The 17808-nt window shown below is 44.0% G+C and overlaps 1 protein-coding gene across 1 annotated transcript in view; it reads left to right on the top strand.

Moving 5' to 3' along the window:
- The window catches only part of LOC311248539 (synaptic vesicle glycoprotein 2B-like), a gene marked incomplete at both ends in the record, with an annotated part of 82615 nt that extends 76619 nt beyond the window's left edge, over positions 1-5996 (top strand). The window contains one exon of the mRNA XM_084339404.1: positions 5813-5996. Coding sequence (XP_084195530.1) covers positions 5813-5996 — 184 coding nt within the window. The remainder of the gene's footprint in view (positions 1-5812) is intronic.
- Positions 5997-17808: the final 11812 nt, after the last annotated feature.

Here is a 17808-nt window from a genome sequence, read left to right as displayed (position 1 = left end):
TACTCTTCTCTGTTAGCTCTCTGTACTCTTCTCTGTTAGCTCTCTGTACGCTTCTCTGTTAGCTCTCTGTTAGCTCTCTGTACACTTCTCTGTTAGCTCTCTGTTAGCTCTCTGTACTCTTCTCTGTTAGCTCTCTGTACTCTTCTCTGTTAGCTCTCTGTACTCTTCTCTGTTAGCTCTCTGTACTCTTCTCTGTTAGCTCTCTGTTAGCTCTCTGTACTCTTCTCTGTTAGCTCTCTGTACTCTTCTCTGTTAGCGCTCTGTACTCTTCTCTGTTAGCTCTCTGTACTCTTCTCTGTTAGCTCTCTGTTAGCTCTCTGTTAGCGCTCTGTACACTTCTCTGTTAGCTCTCTGTACTCTTCTCTGTTAGCTCTCTGTACTCTTCTCTGTTAGCTCTCTGTACACTTCTCTGTTAGCTCTCTGTACTCTTCTCTGTTAGCTCTCTGTTAGCTCTCTGTACTCTTCTCTGTTAGCTCTCTGTTAGCTCTCTGTACTCTTCTCTGTTAGCTCTCTGTACTCTTCTCTGTTAGCTCTCTGTTAGCTCTCTGTACTCTTCTCTGTTAGCTCTCTGTTAGCTCTCTGTACTCTTCTCTGTTAGCTCTCTGTACTCTTCTCTGTTAGCTCTCTGTTAGCTCTCTGTACCCTTCTCTGTTAGCTCTCTGTACTCTTCTCTGTTAGCTCTCTGTTAGCTCTCTGTACTCTTCTCTGTTAGCTCTCTGTTAGCTCTCTGTACTCTTCTCTGTTAGCTCTCTGTTAGCGCTCTGTACTCTTCTCTGTTAGCTCTCTGTACTCTTCTCTGTTAGCGCTCTGTACTCTTCTCTGTTAGCTCTCTGTACTCTTCTCTGTTAGCGCTCTGTACTCTTCTCTGTTAGCTCTCTGTTAGCTCTCTGTTAGCGCTCTGTACACTTCTCTGTTAGCTCTCTGTACTCTTCTCTGTTAGCTCTCTGTACTCTTCTCTGTTAGCTCTCTGTACACTTCTCTGTTAGCTCTCTGTACTCTTCTCTGTTAGCTCTCTGTTAGCTCTCTGTACTCTTCTCTGTTAGCTCTCTGTTAGCTCTCTGTACTCTTCTCTGTTAGCTCTCTGTACTCTTCTCTGTTAGCTCTCTGTTAGCTCTCTGTACTCTTCTCTGTTAGCTCTCTGTTAGCTCTCTGTACTCTTCTCTGTTAGCTCTCTGTACTCTTCTCTGTTAGCTCTCTGTTAGCTCTCTGTACCCTTCTCTGTTAGCTCTCTGTACTCTTCTCTGTTAGCTCTCTGTTAGCTCTCTGTACTCTTCTCTGTTAGCTCTCTGTTAGCTCTCTGTACTCTTCTCTGTTAGCTCTCTGTTAGCGCTCTGTACTCTTCTCTGTTAGCTCTCTGTACTCTTCTCTGTTAGCGCTCTGTACTCTTCTCTGTTAGCTCTCTGTACTCTTCTCTGTTAGCGCTCTGTACTCTTCTCTGTTAGCTCTCTGTTAGCTCTCTGTTAGCGCTCTGTACACTTCTCTGTTAGCTCCCTGTACTCTTCTCTGTTAGCTCTCTGTTAGCTCTCTGTACGCTTCTCTGTTAGCTCTCTGTACACTTCTCTGTTAGCTCTCTGTTAGCTCTCTGTACTCTTCTCTGTTAGCTCTCTGTTATCTCTCTGTACTCTTCTCTGTTAGCTCTCTGTACTCTTCTCTGTTAGCTCTCTGTACTCTTCTCTGTTAGCTCTCTGTTAGCTCTCCGTACTCTTCTCTGTTAGCTCTCTGTACTCTTCTCTGTTAGCTCTCTGTTAGCTCTCTGTACTCTTCTCTGTTAGCTCTCTGTACTCTTCTCTGTTAGCTCTCTGTTAGCTCTCTGTACTCTTCTCTGTTAGCTCTCTGTTAGCTCTCTGTACTCTTCTCTGTTAGCTCTCTGTACTCTTCTCTGTTAGCTCTCTGTTAGCTCTCTGTTAGCGCTCTGTACACTTCTCTGTTAGCTCTCTGTTAGCTCTCTGTACTCTTCTCTGTTAGCACTCTGTTAGCTCTCTGTACTCTTCTCTGTTAGCTCTCTGTACTCTTCTCTGTTAGCTCTCTGTACTCTTCTCTGTTAGCTCTCGGTTAGCTCTCTGTACTCTTCTCTGTTACCTCTCTGTACTCTTCTCTGTTAGCTCTCTGTACTCTTCTCTGTTAGCTCTCTGTTAGCTCTCTGTACTCTTCTCTGTTAGCTCTCTGTTAGCTCTCTGTTAGCTCTCTGTTAGCTCTCTGTACTCTTCTCTGTTAGCTCTCTGTACTCTTCTCTGTTAGCTCTCTGTTAGCTCTCTGTACACTTCTCTGTACTCTGCTCTGTTAGCTCTCTGTACTCTTCTCTGTTAGCTCTCTGTACTCTTCTCTGTTAGCTCTCCGTTAGCTCTCTGTACTCTTCTCTGTTAGCTCTCTGTACTCTTCTCTGTTAGCTCTCTGTTAGCTCTCTGTACTCTTCTCTGTTAGCTCTCTGTACACTTCTCTGTTAGCTCTCTGTACTCTTCTCTGTTAGCTATCTGTACTCTTCTCTGTTAGCTCTCTGTACTCTTCTCTGTTAGCTCTCTGTTAGCTCTCTGTACTCTTCTCTGTACTCTTCTCTGTACTCTTCTCTGTTAGCTCTCTGTACTCTTCTCTGTTAGCTCTCTGTACTCTTCTCTGTTAGCTCTCTGTACTCTTCTCTGTTAGCTCTCTGTACTCTTCTCTGTTAGCGCTCTGTTAGCTCTCTGTTAGCTCTCTGTACTCTTCTCTGTTAGCTCTCTGTACTCTTCTCTGTTAGCGCTCTGTTAGCTCTCTGTTAGCTCTCTGTACTCTTCTCTGTTAGCTCTATGTACTCTTCTCTGTTAGCTCTCTGTTAGCTCTCTGTTAGCTCTCTGTACTCTTCTCTGTTAGCTTTCTGTACTCTTCTCTGTTAGCGCTCTGTACCCTTCTCTGTTAGCTCTCTGTACTCTTCTCTGTTAGCTCTCTGTTAGCTCTCTGTACTCTTCTCTGTTAGCGCTCTGTACTCTTCTCTGTTAGCTCTCTGTTAGCTCTCTGTACTCTTCTCTGTACTCTTCTCTGTACTCTTCTCTGTTAGCTCTCTGTACTCTTCTCTGTTAGCTCTCTGTACTCTTCTCTGTTAGCTCTCTGTACTCTTCTCTGTTAGCTCTCTGTACTCTTCTCTGTTAGCGCTCTGTTAGCTCTCTGTTAGCTCTCTGTACTCTTCTCTGTTAGCTCTCTGTACTCTTCTCTGTTAGCGCTCTGTTAGCTCTCTGTTAGCTCTCTGTATTCTTCTCTGTTAGCTCTCTGTACTCTTCTCTGTTAGCTCTCTGTTAGCTCTCTGTTAGCTCTCTGTACTCTTCTCTGTTAGCTCTCTGTACTCTTCTCTGTTAGCGCTCTGTACCCTTCTCTGTTAGCTCTCTGTACTCTTCTCTGTTAGCTCTCTGTTAGCTCTCTGTACTCTTCTCTGTTAGCGCTCTGTACTCTTCTCTGTTAGCTCTCTGTACTCTTCTCTGTTAGCGCTCTGTTAGCGCTTTGTACCCTTCTCTGTTAGCTCTCTGTACTCTTCTCTGTTAGCGCTCTGTTAGCGCTCTGTAATCTTCTCTGTTAGCTCTCTGTACTCTTCTCTGTTAGCTCTCTGTACTCTTCTCTGTTAGCTCTCTGTTAGCTCTCTGTATTCTTCTCTGTTAGCTCTCTGTACTCTTTTCTGTTAGCGCTCTGTACTCTTCTCTGTTAGCTCTCTGTTAGCTCTCTGTACTCTTCTCTGTTAGCTATCTGTACCCTTCTCTGTTAGCTCTCTGTACTCTTCTCTGTTAGCTCTCTGTTAGCTCTCTGTACTCTTCTCTGTACTCTTCTCTGTACTCTTCTCTGTTAGCTCTCTGTACTCTTCTCTGTTAGCTCTCTGTACTCTTCTCTGTTAGCTCTCTGTACTCTTCTCTGTTAGCTCTCTGTACTCTTCTCTGTTAGCTCTCTGTACTCTTCTCTGTTAGCTCTCTGTACTCTTCTCTGTTAGCTCTCTGTACTCTTCTCTGTTAGCTCTCTGTACTCTTCTCTGTTAGCTCTCTGTACTCTTCTCTGTTAGCTCTCTGTTAGCTCTCTGTACTCTTCTCTGTTAGCTCTCTGTACCCTTCTCTGTTAGCTCTCTGTTAGCTCTCTGTACTCTTCTCTGTTAGCTCTCTGTTAGCTCTCTGTACTCTTCTCTGTTAGCAATCTGTACCCTTCTCTGTTAGCTCTCTGTACTCTTCTCTGTTAGCTCTCTGTACCCTTCTCTGTTAGCTCTCTGTTAGCGCTCTGTACTCTTCTCTGTTAGCTCTCTGTTAGCTCTCTGTACCCTTCTCTGTTAGCTCTCTGTACTCTTCTCTGTTAGCTCTCTGTACTCTTCTCTGTTAGCTCTCTGTACTCTTCTCTGTTAGCTCTCTGTACTCTTCTCTGTTAGCTCTCTGTACTCTTCTCTGTTAGCTCTCTGTACTCTTCTCTGTTAGCTCTCTGTACTCTTCTCTGTTAGCTCTCTGTACTCTTCTCTGTTAGCTCTCTGTACTCTTCTCTGTTAGCTCTCTGTACTCTTCTCTGTTAGCTCTCTGTTAGCTCTCTGTACTCTTCTCTGTTAGCTCTCTGTACCCTTCTCTGTTAGCTCTCTGTTAGCTCTCTGTACTCTTCTCTGTTAGCTCTCTGTACTCTTCTCTGTTAGCTCTCTGTTAGCTCTCTGTACTCTTCTCTGTTAGCTCTCCGTACTCTTCTCTGTTAGCTCTCTGTTAGCTCTCTGTACCCTTCTCTGTTAGCTCTCTGTACCCTTCTCTGTTAGCTCTCTGTTAGCTCTCTTTACTCCGAACGCCCTTCAATGCACTTTAAAGTTTGATATTCCTCCAACCTGGACAATGTATAGTGTATTATTTAATTGCTTTTAATCTGCATTTCTTGTATAATATTACCATTATAATCTATCTCCCTCCCCCTCTCTCTCTCTCCCCCCTTCTCCCCCCTCTCTCTGTCCCCCTCTCTCTCTCCCCCCCTCTCTCCCTATCCCCTCTCTATCTCGCCCCTCCCCCCTCTCTCTCCCTCCCCCGCTCTCCCCCTCTCTTTCCCCCCTCTATATCTCCCCCTCTCTCCCCCCTCTCTCTCTACCCCCCTCTCTCCCCTACCTCTTTCTCCCCCCCTCTCTCTCCCTCCCCGCTCTCCCCCCTTCTCTCTCTCTCCTGCCTCCCTCTCTCCCCCTTCTCTCTCCCCCGTCTCCTCCCTCTCCCCTCTCTCTCTCTCCCTCCCCCTCTCTTTCCTCCCTCTCTCTCCCCCCCCTCCCTCTCTCCTCTCTCTCTCCCTCCCTCTCTCCCCCTTCTCTCTCCCCTGTCTCCCCCCTCTCCCCTCTCTCTCTCTCCCTCCCCCGCTCTCCCCCTCTCTTTCCCCCCTCTCTCTCCCCCCCCTCTCTCTCTCCTCTCTCTCTCCCTCTCTCTCTCCCCCTCCCCCCCTCCCCCTCTCTCTCCCCCCCTCTCCCCCCCCTCTCTCTCTCCCCCTCTCTCCCCCCTCTTTCCCCCTCTATCTCCCCCTCTCTCTCCCCTCTCTCTCCATCCCCTCTCTCCCCCCTTCTCTCTCTCTCCCCCTCTCTCTCCCCCCCTCCCCCCTCTCCCCCCCTCTCTCTCTCTCTCCTCTCTCTATCCCTCTCTCTCTCCTCTCTCTCTCCTCTCTCTCTCCCCCTCTCTCTCTCTCCCCCTCTCCCCCCCCTCTCCCCCCCTCTCTCCCCCCCTCCCCCTCGCTCTCTCCCTCTCTCTCTCCCCCTCCCCCCCCCCCCTCTCTCTCTCTCTCCTCTCTCTCTCCCTCTCTCTCTCCCCCCTCTCCCCCCCCTCTCCCCCCTCTCTCCCCCCCTCCCCCACCTCTCTCCCCCCCCTCTCAGAGCTACAGCGTTTGGGGTGCTGAATGCTCTCTGTAAGCTAGCTGCCGTCCTCGGCAGCTCTATCTTCTCCAGCTTGGTTGGCGTCACCAAGGCCGTTCCCATCCTGCTGTCCTTCTCTGCACTGGTCTGCGGAGGCCTGGTGGCGTTGAGGCTGCCCGACACCCGCCAGAAGATCTTACAGTGATGTCATCAGGGGCAAAGCTAGGGGGGGGGGGGGAGGCCTGGTGGCGCTGAGGCTGCCCGACACCCGCCAGAAGATCTTACAGTGATGTCATCAGGGGCAAAGCTAGGGGGGGTTGTTAAAGCACCACGCGCTTTAACAACATCAGAAACCACCGACTTCTCTCTCTCTCTGCGTCATTCGTTTGTGCTTCGTGTCACATATCTGAGATGTTCTGAGATGTTCTGATCCAGGATCTTTGATGCCAAACTCTTTGTTGTCTAGTCGGTCTGGTTGTGTCACATCTTCTCCTTGTCTGGGTGTATTTCTTTGTGTGTGTTTTCCCCTTAAGAGACATCAGGATCAACACTAACAGGAAGTGTTTCTGTAAATAATATGACATACTCGTGAATATGATGTCACCATTGAGGACCTCATCTACTGTTTCCACATCTACTGTCCAGATGTGAGTGACTAGATGAATATTCACATGAGTGGCCTGGTCTGTTTCAAGGTTCTCCTGTTTGGTTCACAGCTTCTGTATGATTACAGTACAGGCTGAGAATAAGACTAATCATTGCTAATTACTAATCATTGAGATCCCGCCCCTTTCTGGTTGTAGATATAGTGTGACCAGAGGACAGATACTGTATATGAGGTATATTGTCATATTATTATGGAAACGCTTCTGCTGCATTTGAGGGAGATGGGTGTAGAAATTCACTGACTGACTGACTGACCGACTAATAGACTGACCGACTAATAGACTAACTGACTAATAGACTAACTGACTAATAGACTAACTGACTAATAGCCTGATCCACTGACTGCATGTCTGTGTGGAATTCTCTTTTAATGTCTCAATGTGTCTTTAACATGGTGTGTTGTTTCAAAATATTTGGGACCCGATTCACAAAAGCATCTTAGCACTGACTGGGTTGGTTCGGGGTCCTGATCTGAGCCCAGCTTCCTGGACGATGGTCGCTGTGTTTCACTATAGAACATTAATTTCAACCCTTGACTGGCTTCCAACTAACCACCCAACACCAAATACACCCCAAACCCTCAGTTTAGTCTGACAGGCGTACATATCATTCATAAATCCTTAGTTTAGTCTGACAGACATTCACAAGTTGTTTGTGGTCTTTGTGTTGTTAAAGGAAACATGACATACTGTCACCTCTAGAGGCAGTGCTGCCTTCAGGAGAGGCAGACTGATGATGCAACAGAAGGGTAACAGACTGGGGGGCGAATTCACAAAGGGATTGCGCTGCTTTTTCTGACGCTATGCCGGTGCAAATAGCTCTGAAACACAGTTCGCTATCTACAGAGGAGGCGCAACGGGTGAAATGCGGTGGTAACTGAGTGCGTTGCCCCCAGCATTGCGTCTCGGTGCGTCGGTGCTATTTGCGGGGATCTAAATGAGGTAATATGGGCGGAACATGTGCCCCTTTCTATGCAAATTAGCCTCGTCAAAAAACACTCCCAATTCACAAAGGTCGGCGCTAATTGCACCGCTATTTACGTCTTGAGAGATCTGGTGGTAACTAAGTGCATTTATAAAGGGGTGTCATTGCCAGCGTCTCGGGTGATCATGGCAGCATTCATTGCCAGGCGAAGGCATCGTAATGACAGGCGTGCTCGTGAAAGAATATTTCTAAGGAGAATATCACTTTCTGATTTAGGCGAGACCGAAATCAACCGGAGACACAGGTCGCCAGCTCAAGCAATTCTTGATCTACTGGATGAAATCAAGGATGCTATTGAGCCATGCAGCCACCCAGAGATCCCATGCTATCTTATTTATTATTATTTAAATACTGTTATGTAAGATGAATAGATCTGTAGGCCTGGGCTACAATATATATATTTTTTAATTCAACCTGCTTTATAGTAATAATTATATTATATTATACTGTACAATGTGATTACTCGATCTGCTTCACGCTGCGTATGGGCTCGCAGCTCGATAACCATTTATAGGCAGTTTGTGTTTTAATAAAATCATGTTATTCAGCAGTAGGCTATTATGAGCAAACTAAATTTGTTAGATTGGACATTTTGATAAATTATATCAAGCAGAGAACTGAGAAATTCGGCACTATACTGATAAATGAAGTTATTTCAGAACACTGCCTATTGAGTAACAGACAAATGAGTGCATGGAAATAGCAATGAGTGCTTGAGGTTACTTATCTAACAAAAAAATGCTTCAACTACTTGCATGAATAGAACAATTATGTAGATTGGACATTTGATTATGTATGTCATCATGCAGCACAATACAACATCTAACCCGTTATTATTTAATTATCCCAAATGAACATTCCGACGGCCGGTCTGCAGGCAGTCAGCCCGTGCATGTTGCTATACAATCGTCTATTATAATCACATTTAACATTTTAAGAATTTTATGAGCAAACGGAATTCGTTAGATTGGACATTTGAAAACAGTCTCGAATGGCCAAAACATGTCTGGAGATTATAGCCTGCTAACATTACCAATTAAACTTTTTTTTTCACCAGTTAACCTGAAAGGCGTGCTGGTCAGCAGTAATGCAACGTCATGATTGTCAATTGATGGGAGTATCGATAAATACATAGACAATTTCTATTATGCCTCTTAAGCCTGACGGGTCGGGTACCGGACCCAAGCCATAAATCTACAGACTGTATGAATTAATGTTGCGTTTTCTTTTCAAAAAGTATAGCCAAGTGTAAAGACCCTAACCCTGTCAAAACAGCAGTCATAGTGTATGTTTTCAGCAATACGTTTGTTTACCAATAGGTTAAAGTGTTATTAGTTAAATATTAGTTTTGGGAATGTATTCAGAAACTAGCGAATATCTTCCATTTAGAATGCACACCGCCATTTTGTTTGTAGTCATATGAGGAGAGGAGACCCACAGCTTTCGAATGGCGTTGGCATTTTGAAAAATGACACTACCTGATATTCTATATTCTATAATAATATTTCAAATGGCATGTGTCCGGATGAGAGAATTCAGTACTGTATCTACAAAACCTTCTGTTTAATCATCTTCCCAATCAGGAGCAAATTGCACACCTATGGGCGTGTTTGCGCTAGTATCTCATCCGCGCAATATCCTTAGTGACTGAAGACGGAGCAAAGTGCGCACAGTTAAGGGTGCTATTAGCGCAGCGCAATCCATTCTTTGTGAATTTGCCTCTGGGTTGTAAGGAGGAAAGATTTTAGGGAAAAATTACAGTTGATTATAAATATTGACAAAATTGCCTTGATTTACATGCTTTAAATTGTTGCTTATGTATAACATTGTTAGTATTTTAAATGAGTAACCAGTGGCAACGCTGTATCTGTTGGTGAGTCACACATCTGGCTGCAAGCGTCTCCCTAATAAATGCCTGGTGCTCTTTGCAGCTGAGGTAAATACAAGACCCGTCCAATATTAGAGGATTTACGGTAATAAGGAACATACAAGTTTCATACTTCCATCCTTGCTGTTTTGCTGTCAGTGGCGCTGATGATGGAGCTAACGCTACGCTACTGCCCCTAATGTAAACCTGTTGGCAAAAACTGACAATGAAGTAGCTAGTTGGTTATTTTAACAGACATTGTGTCAGATTATATTCATTGATTTCCAACCATAGAAGACTAGCCATAGAAGACTAGAGATAGAAGACTAGAGATAGAAGACTAGCGATAGAAGACTAGAGATAGAAGACTAGAGATAGAAGACTAGAGATAGAAGACTAGAGATAGAAGACTAGATAGAAGACTAGAGATAGAAGACTAGAGATAGAAGACTAGAGATAAAAGACTAGAGATAGAAGACTAGAGAGAGAAGACTAGAGATAGAAGACTAGAGATAGAAGACTAGAGAGAGAAGACTAGAGATAGAAGACTAGAGATCGAAGACTAGAGATAGAAGACTAGAGATAGAAGACTAGAGATAGAAGACTAGAGAGAAGACTAGAGAGAAGACTAGAGATAGAAGACTAGAGATAGAAGACTAGAGATAGAAGACTAGAGATAGAAGACTAGAGATAGAAGACTAGAGATAGAAGACAGAAGACTAGAGATAGAAGACTAGAGAGAGAAGACTAGAGATAGAAGACTAGAGATAGAAGACTAGATAGACTACTAGAGAGAGAAGACTAGAGATAGAAGACTAGAGATAGAAGACTAGAGATATAAGACTAGAGATAGAAGACTAGAGAGAGAAGACTAGAGATAGAAGACTAGAGATAGAAGACTAGATAGACTACTAGAGAGAGAAGACTAGAGATAGAAGACTAGATAGAAGACTAGAGATAGAAGACTAGAGATAGAAGACTAGAGATAGAAGACTAGAGAGAGAAGACTAGAGATAGAAGACTAGAGATAGAAGACTAGAGATAGAAGACTAGAGATAGAAGACTAGATAGAAGACTAGAGATAGAAGACTAGAGATAGAAGACTAGAGATAGAATACTAGAGATAGAAGACTAGAGATAGAAGACTAGAGAGAGAAGACTAGAGATATAAGACTAGAGAGAGAAGACTAGAGATAGAAGACTAGAGATAGAAGACTAGAGATAGAAGACTAGAGATAGAAGACTAGATAGAAGACTAGAGAGAGAAGACTAGAGATAGAAGACTAGATATAGAAGACTAGAGATAGAAGACTAGAGAGAATACTAGAGATAGAAGACTAGAGATAGAAGACTAGAGATAGAAGACTAGAGATAGAAGACTAGAGATAGAAGACTAGAGAGAATACTAGAGATAGAAGACTAGAGATAGAAGACTAGAGATAGAAGACTAGAGATAGAATACTAGAGATAGAAGACTAGAGATAGAAGACTAGAGATAGAAGACTAGATAGAAGACTAGAGAGAGAAGACTAGATATAGAAGACTAGATAGAAGACTAGAAATAGAAGACTAGAGATAGAAGACTAGCGTCTCAGCCAATCACAGCACGATATCAGAGGCCATAGCAGTCCGTCATGCTACATGGTGAGGGTTTGAGTTGAACTGCGTTGGGAATCGTTAAAACATGTTTTTGATGCAGCAGCCAGTAGGCCTACAACAACAACAACAACACCTGTAACACCACCAGTACTAACAACACCAAAACATAAACAACACCTGTAACACCAACATTACTAACAACACCAACACATAAACAACACCTGTAACACCAACAGTGCTAACAACACCAAAACATAAACAACACCTGTAACACCAACAGTACTAACAACACCAAAACATAAACAACACCTGTAACACCAACAGTACTAACAACACCAAAACATAAACAACACATGTAACACCAACAGTGCTAACAACACCAAAACATAAACAACACCTGTAACACCAACAGTACTAACAACACCAAAACATAAACAGCACCTGTAACACCAACAGTACTAACAACACCAACACATAAACAACACCTGTAACACCAACAGTACTAACAACACCAACACATAAACAACACCTGTAACACCAACAGTACTAACAACACCAAAACATAAACAACACCTGTAACACCAACAGTACTAACAACACCAAAACATAAACAACACCTGTAACACCAACAGTATTAACAACAACAACAACACCTGTAACACCAACAGTACTAACAACACCAAAACATAAACAACACCTGTAACACCAACAGTACTAACAACACCAAAACATAAACAACACCTGTAACACCAACAGTATTAACAACAACAACAACACCTGTAATACCAACAGTGCTAACAACACCAAAACATAAACAACACCTGTAACACCAACAGTGCTAACAACACCAAAACATAAACAACACCTGTAACACCAATAGTGGTAACAACACCAAAACATAAACAACACCTGTAACACCAACAGTACTAACAACAACAACAACACCTGTAATACCAACAGTACTAACAACACCAAAACATAAACAACACCTGTAACACCAACAGTACTAACAACACCAAAACATAAACAACACATGTAACACCAACAGTGCTAACAACACCAAAACATAAACAACACATGTAACACCAACAGTACTACCAACACCAAAACATAAACAACACCTGTAACACCAACAGTGCTAACAACACCAACACATAAACAACACCTGTAACACCAACAGTACTAACAACAACAACAACACCAACAACACCTGTAATACCAACAGTACTAACAACACCAAAACATAAACAACACCTGTAACACCAACAGTACTAACAACACCAAAACATAAACAACACCTGTAACACCAACAGTACTAACAACACCAACACATAAACAACACCTGTAACACCAACAGTACTAACAACACCAACACATAAACAACACCTGTAACACCAACAGTACTAACAACACCAAAACATAAACAACACCTGTAACACCAACAGTACTAACAACATCAAAACATAAACAACACCTGTAACACCAACAGTATTAACAACAACAACAACAACAACAACAACAACAACAACAACAACAACAACACCTGTAACACCAACAGTACTAACAACACCAAAACATAAACAACACCTGTAACACCAACAGTACTAACAACACCAAAACATAAACAACACCTGCAACACCAACAGTACTAACAACAACAACAACAACAACACCTGTAATACCAACAGTACTAACAACACCAAAACATAAACAACACCTGTAACACCAACAGTACTAACAACACCAAAACATAAACAACACATGTAACACCAACAGTGCTAACAACACCAAAACATAAACAACACCTGTAACACCAACAGTACTAACAACACCAAAACATAAACAACACCTGTAACACCAACAGTACTAACAACACCAAAACATAAACAACACCTGTAACACCAACAGTACTAACAACACCAACACATAAACAACACCTGTAACACCAACAGTGCTAACAACACCAACACATAAACAACACCTGTAACACCAACAGTACTAACAACAACAACAACAACACCTGTAATACCAACATTACTAACAACACCAAAACATAAACAACACCTGTAACACCAACAGTACTAACAACACCAAAACATAAACAACACCTGTAACACCAACAGTACTAACAACACCAAAACATAAACAACACCTGTAACACCAACAGTACTAACAACACCAACACATAAACAACACCTGTAACACCAACAGTGCTAACAACACCAAAACATAAACAACACCTGTAACACCAACAGTGCTAACAACACCAACACATAAACAACACCTGTAACACCAACAGTGCTAACAACACCAAAACATAAACAACACATGTAACACCAACAGTGCTAACAACACCAACACATAAACAACACCTGTAACACCAACAGTACTAACAACACCAAAACATAAACAACACCTGTAACACCAACAGTGCTAACAACACCAAAACATAAACAACACATGTAACACCAACAGTGCTAACAACACCAAAACATAAACAACACATGTAACACCAACAGTGCTAACAACACCAAAGCAGAGTCTTCCTTACACTGGGACTAACATTTAACTGGCCCTCTATCCTTCCTGTTTGGGACAAGTTTGTGGAGAAAAATAACAAAGAAAATCACAACGTCAACGTGTCACTTTAAGGCGTTGATAACAATCTGTCCTCCTCTCTACTAACGTGTTTTTATTACTCTGTGTTTATTTATTGCGTTGATTCGTCGTCTGTGTCTGCGGTCATTGTTCAAACAGAAATAAATAAAAAGCCATAATTTGTTCTTTGTTTTTATATTTTTTTGTATTTTAATTTAAAGTTGTGGTCAGTTTGTGGAAATAAGATGTTTCACAATTTAATTTGATTCTGTTGGGTTTCTGTGGCTGTTATGAATTTAAACTAATAAACAAAATCTATCAGTGCACTGGGAGTCATGTTATATTATGTTCTGTTCTGCTCTATTATATTCTGTTCTGTTCTAGCCTGGTGTAGCTGTAGTTATAGAAATGGATATGAGATAATAACATGTTGAAGACAGATTCATCTTCCATTGTACAGTGTTTTTATGTCTTATAACTTTCAGTACAAACATGAACAGAAACAGTTTTTTATACAGACCACATCAGACCACATCACATCAACACCATAACAGAACATGTATGATCAGTTATCAGTATCAGACACAACTGTCTCTCTCTCTCTCTCTCTCTCTCTCTCTCTCTCTCTCTCTCTCTCTCTCTCTCTCTCTCTCTCTCGCTCTCTCTCTCTCTCTCTCTCTCTCTCTCTCTCTCTCTCTCTCTCTCTCTCTCTCTCTCTCTCTCTCTCTCTCTCTCTCCTCACTTCACTCTCTCTCTCTCTCTCTCTCTCTCTCTCTCTCTCTCTCTCTCTCTCTCTCTCTCTCTCTCTCTCTCTCTCTCTCTCTCTCTCTCTCTCTCTCTCTCTCTCTCTCTCTATGTCTATGTCAGAGACCGCACAGTGATGCCACAGGGAGGGCAGGCGCTGGAGTTCCCTGCATTGCAGGTATCGGCAGAGAATGGGGTCTGGCAGGAGGGGGGAGGGTTACTGTCCTTTTCCACCCCCAGCTTGGGGCAGTTTAGCCTGGCATGTGGCAAGGCTCTGTACATAACATGCATGAAGGTCAGAAACATCAGGTCCCTGCAGGACGTCAGGCAGCATCAGTGGCAGGGGGTGCTGGGTGATGGCAGCACTGCTTCTTTTTTACAAACAGCCACTGCCTAAGAGGTCAGGGGACCTGCAGTGGAGGATAGCGCATGGGGGTGTTGGCAACGAATCGGTTCCTGGCTCGGGGTGGATCCAGGGGTGGGTGATGGGTGCCCCTTTTGCGGAGTATCTGAGACTGTAACCCATGTTTTCCTAGAGTGTCAAAGGATTAATAGGGTGTTGTGGTTCCTAAAAGGGTTTGTGTGTGAAGCTGGGGGGTGATGTTCTGTGTGGGAGGGTTTCATCCTTGGCCAAACATATTCATTAAGTAACAAGGTTGTGAGCATTTTACTGAACTTTGTTTACGGGCAGGCTAAGTTAGCCATTTGGCTGACCCGTGGAATATGATCAAGGGCGTTGGTCCTACGGAATCGGTGCCTATGTTGAGGGGGATGATTTCTGCACGCCTTAGATTAGAGTTCATGTATTTCTCACTGAGACATAATGTTGATGCATTCGTGAATGCTTGGGGATTGGGGAATGCAATGTGTACTGTGGGGGAGGAGGGGCTGAACATATGCATTTGAAGGTCAAGTGGGTTTTATGTGCTGAAGGAAGTTTTTGGGGTGTGTGTGCGTGTGTGTGTGTGTGTGTGTGCGTGTGTGTGTGTGTGTGTGGGGTGTGTGTGTGTGTGTGTGTGTGTGTGTGCGGTGAGTGTGTGGGTGTGTGTGTTGTTTTTATGAAGATGCCGTGAGTTTTTTGTGTCTCTACTGACTGTTTTTAGTTGACATGTTTTAATAAAGAACATCAAAAGTCTCTCTCTCTCTCTCTCTCTCTCTCTCTCTCTCTCTCTCTCCTCTCTCTCTCTCTCTCTCTCTCTCTCCTCACTTACTTCACTCTATCTCTCTCTCTCTCTCTCTCTCTCCCCTCTCTCTCTCTCTCTCTCTCTCTCTCTCTCTCCTCTCTCTCTCTCTCTCCTCACTTCACTCTCTCTCTCTCTCTCTCTCTCTCTCTCTCTCTCTCTCTCTCTCCTCTCTCTCTCTCTCTCTCTCTCTCTCTCTCTCTCTCTCTCTCTCTCTCTCTCTCTCTCTCTCTCTCTCTCTCTCTCTCTCTCTCTCTCTCTCTCTCTCTCTCTCTCTCTCTCTCTCTCTCTCTCTCTCTCACTCTCTCACTCAGTCATGTTAATGAACCAGTCCAGGACGTCTTGTTGGTTGTGTTGCAGCCAGTTGATATTAGTCACGGTTCTCTCCAGGGACTGATCCAGGGCCAGCGTGGCCGAGCCGAATCCTGCCTCAGCGTGCTGCTTCATGAACTGCTGCAGCTGGTCCGGGATCAGACAAACAGAGACCGGGTCACTTCACTGGCCACACAAACCAGAACACAATAATGAGCCCTTAAGACAAACAACCATAGAACTCTCTTTTGATTGTTTTGGACATAGTGTGTATTTACTATGAATGAACACAACACTCTACCTCACCATCTTTAGATAATAAAGTACTCAACCTCTGTCTTTAATGTCTTTAACTATGAATGAACACAACACTCTAACTCACCATCTTTAGATAATAACATACTCAGCCTCTACTGTCTTTAACTATGAATGAACACAACACTCTAACTCACCATCTTTAGATAATAAAGTACTCAACCTCTACTGTCTTTAACTATGAATGAACACAACACTCTACCTCACCATCTTTAGATAATAAAGTACTCAACCTCTGTCTTTAATGTCTTTAACTATGAATGAACACAACACTCTAACTCACCATCTTTAGATAATAACATACTCAGCCTCTACTGTCTTTAACTATGAATGAACACAACACTCTAACTCACCATCTTTAGATAATTAAGTACTCAACCTCTACTGTCTTTAACTATGAATGAACACAACACTCTAACTCACCATCTTTAGATAATAAAGTACTCAACCTCTACTGTCTTTAACTATGAATGAACACAACACTCTAACTCACCATCTTTAGATAATAAAGTACTCAACCTCTGTCTTTAATGTATTTAACTATGAATGAACACAACACTCAGTGTTCAGGGTAACAGAGCATGAGGTGAGACGGATCTTTAAAAAAGTGAATATCAGGAAGGCAGCAGGACCGGACGGCATCCCCGGCCGCGTCCTAAAAGTCTGTGCCGACCAACTGGCCCCGGTATTCACTGACATCTTCAACCTGTCCTTGGAACAGGCTGTCATCCCCACCTGTCTGAAGAAGTCCACCATCATCCCTGTACCCAAAAAATCTACGCCCGCTTGCCTCAACGACTACCGCCCTGTAGCCCTCACCTCCATAGCCATGAAGTGCTTTGAGAAGCTAGTGAAGGGCTACATCTGTTCCTCCCTCCCCATCAACCTGGACCCTCTGCAATTTGCATATCGCCCCAACAGGTCCACGGAGGACGCCATAGCCCATGTGCCGCACACAGCAGCATCACACCTGGACAAGAGGCAGGGGAACTATGTGAGAATGCTGTTCATCGACTACAGCTCAGCATTCAATACCATAGTCCCCTCCAAACTCATAGCCAAGCTCAGGGACCTGGGCTTGAACTATGACCTCTGCCAGTGGGTCTTGGACTTCCTGACGGGCAGACCCCAGGTGGTAAGAGCCGGCAACTGCACCTCCTCATCCATCACGCTCAACATAGGGGCCCCCCAGGGCTGTGTTCTGAGCCCCCTCCCATGACTGCGTAGCACAGCGGAACAACAACACCATCATCAAATTTGCTGATGACACAGTAGTGGTGGGCCTGATCTCTGCCAACGACGAAAGGGCCTACCTGGAAGAGGTAGAGAACCTGTCACAGTGGTGTCAGGAGAACTGCCTCTCCCTGAACGTCAGCAAAACAAAAGAGATGATTGTGGACTTCAGGAGGTCGGGGGTCAAGGACTACAGCCCCCTCAGCATCGACGGGGCACTGGTTGAGAGAGTGAACAGTTTCAAGTACCTCGGAGCCCACATATCCGAGGACTTGACATGGACCACACACATTGACAGTGTTGTGAAGAAGGCACGACAACGCCTCTACTTCCTCAGGCGCCTAAGGAAGTTCCAAGTCAGTCAGAAGATCCTTAGGAACTTCTACTCATGTACAATAGAGAGCATCCTGACCGGCAACATCACCTCCTGGTTTGGGAATAGCACTGCACAAGACCGTAGCAGACTACAAAGAGTGACACGTTCAGCCGAACGCAAAATTGGAGGGGGGCTTCCCACC

This window comes from Notolepis coatsorum (genome assembly GCF_963971535.1).
Source record: "Notolepis coatsorum genome assembly, contig: SCAFFOLD_659, whole genome shotgun sequence".
NCBI classification, from domain to species: Eukaryota; Metazoa; Chordata; class Actinopteri; order Aulopiformes; family Paralepididae; genus Notolepis; species Notolepis coatsorum.
This window is presented reverse-complemented; position numbering and strand designations above follow the sequence as displayed.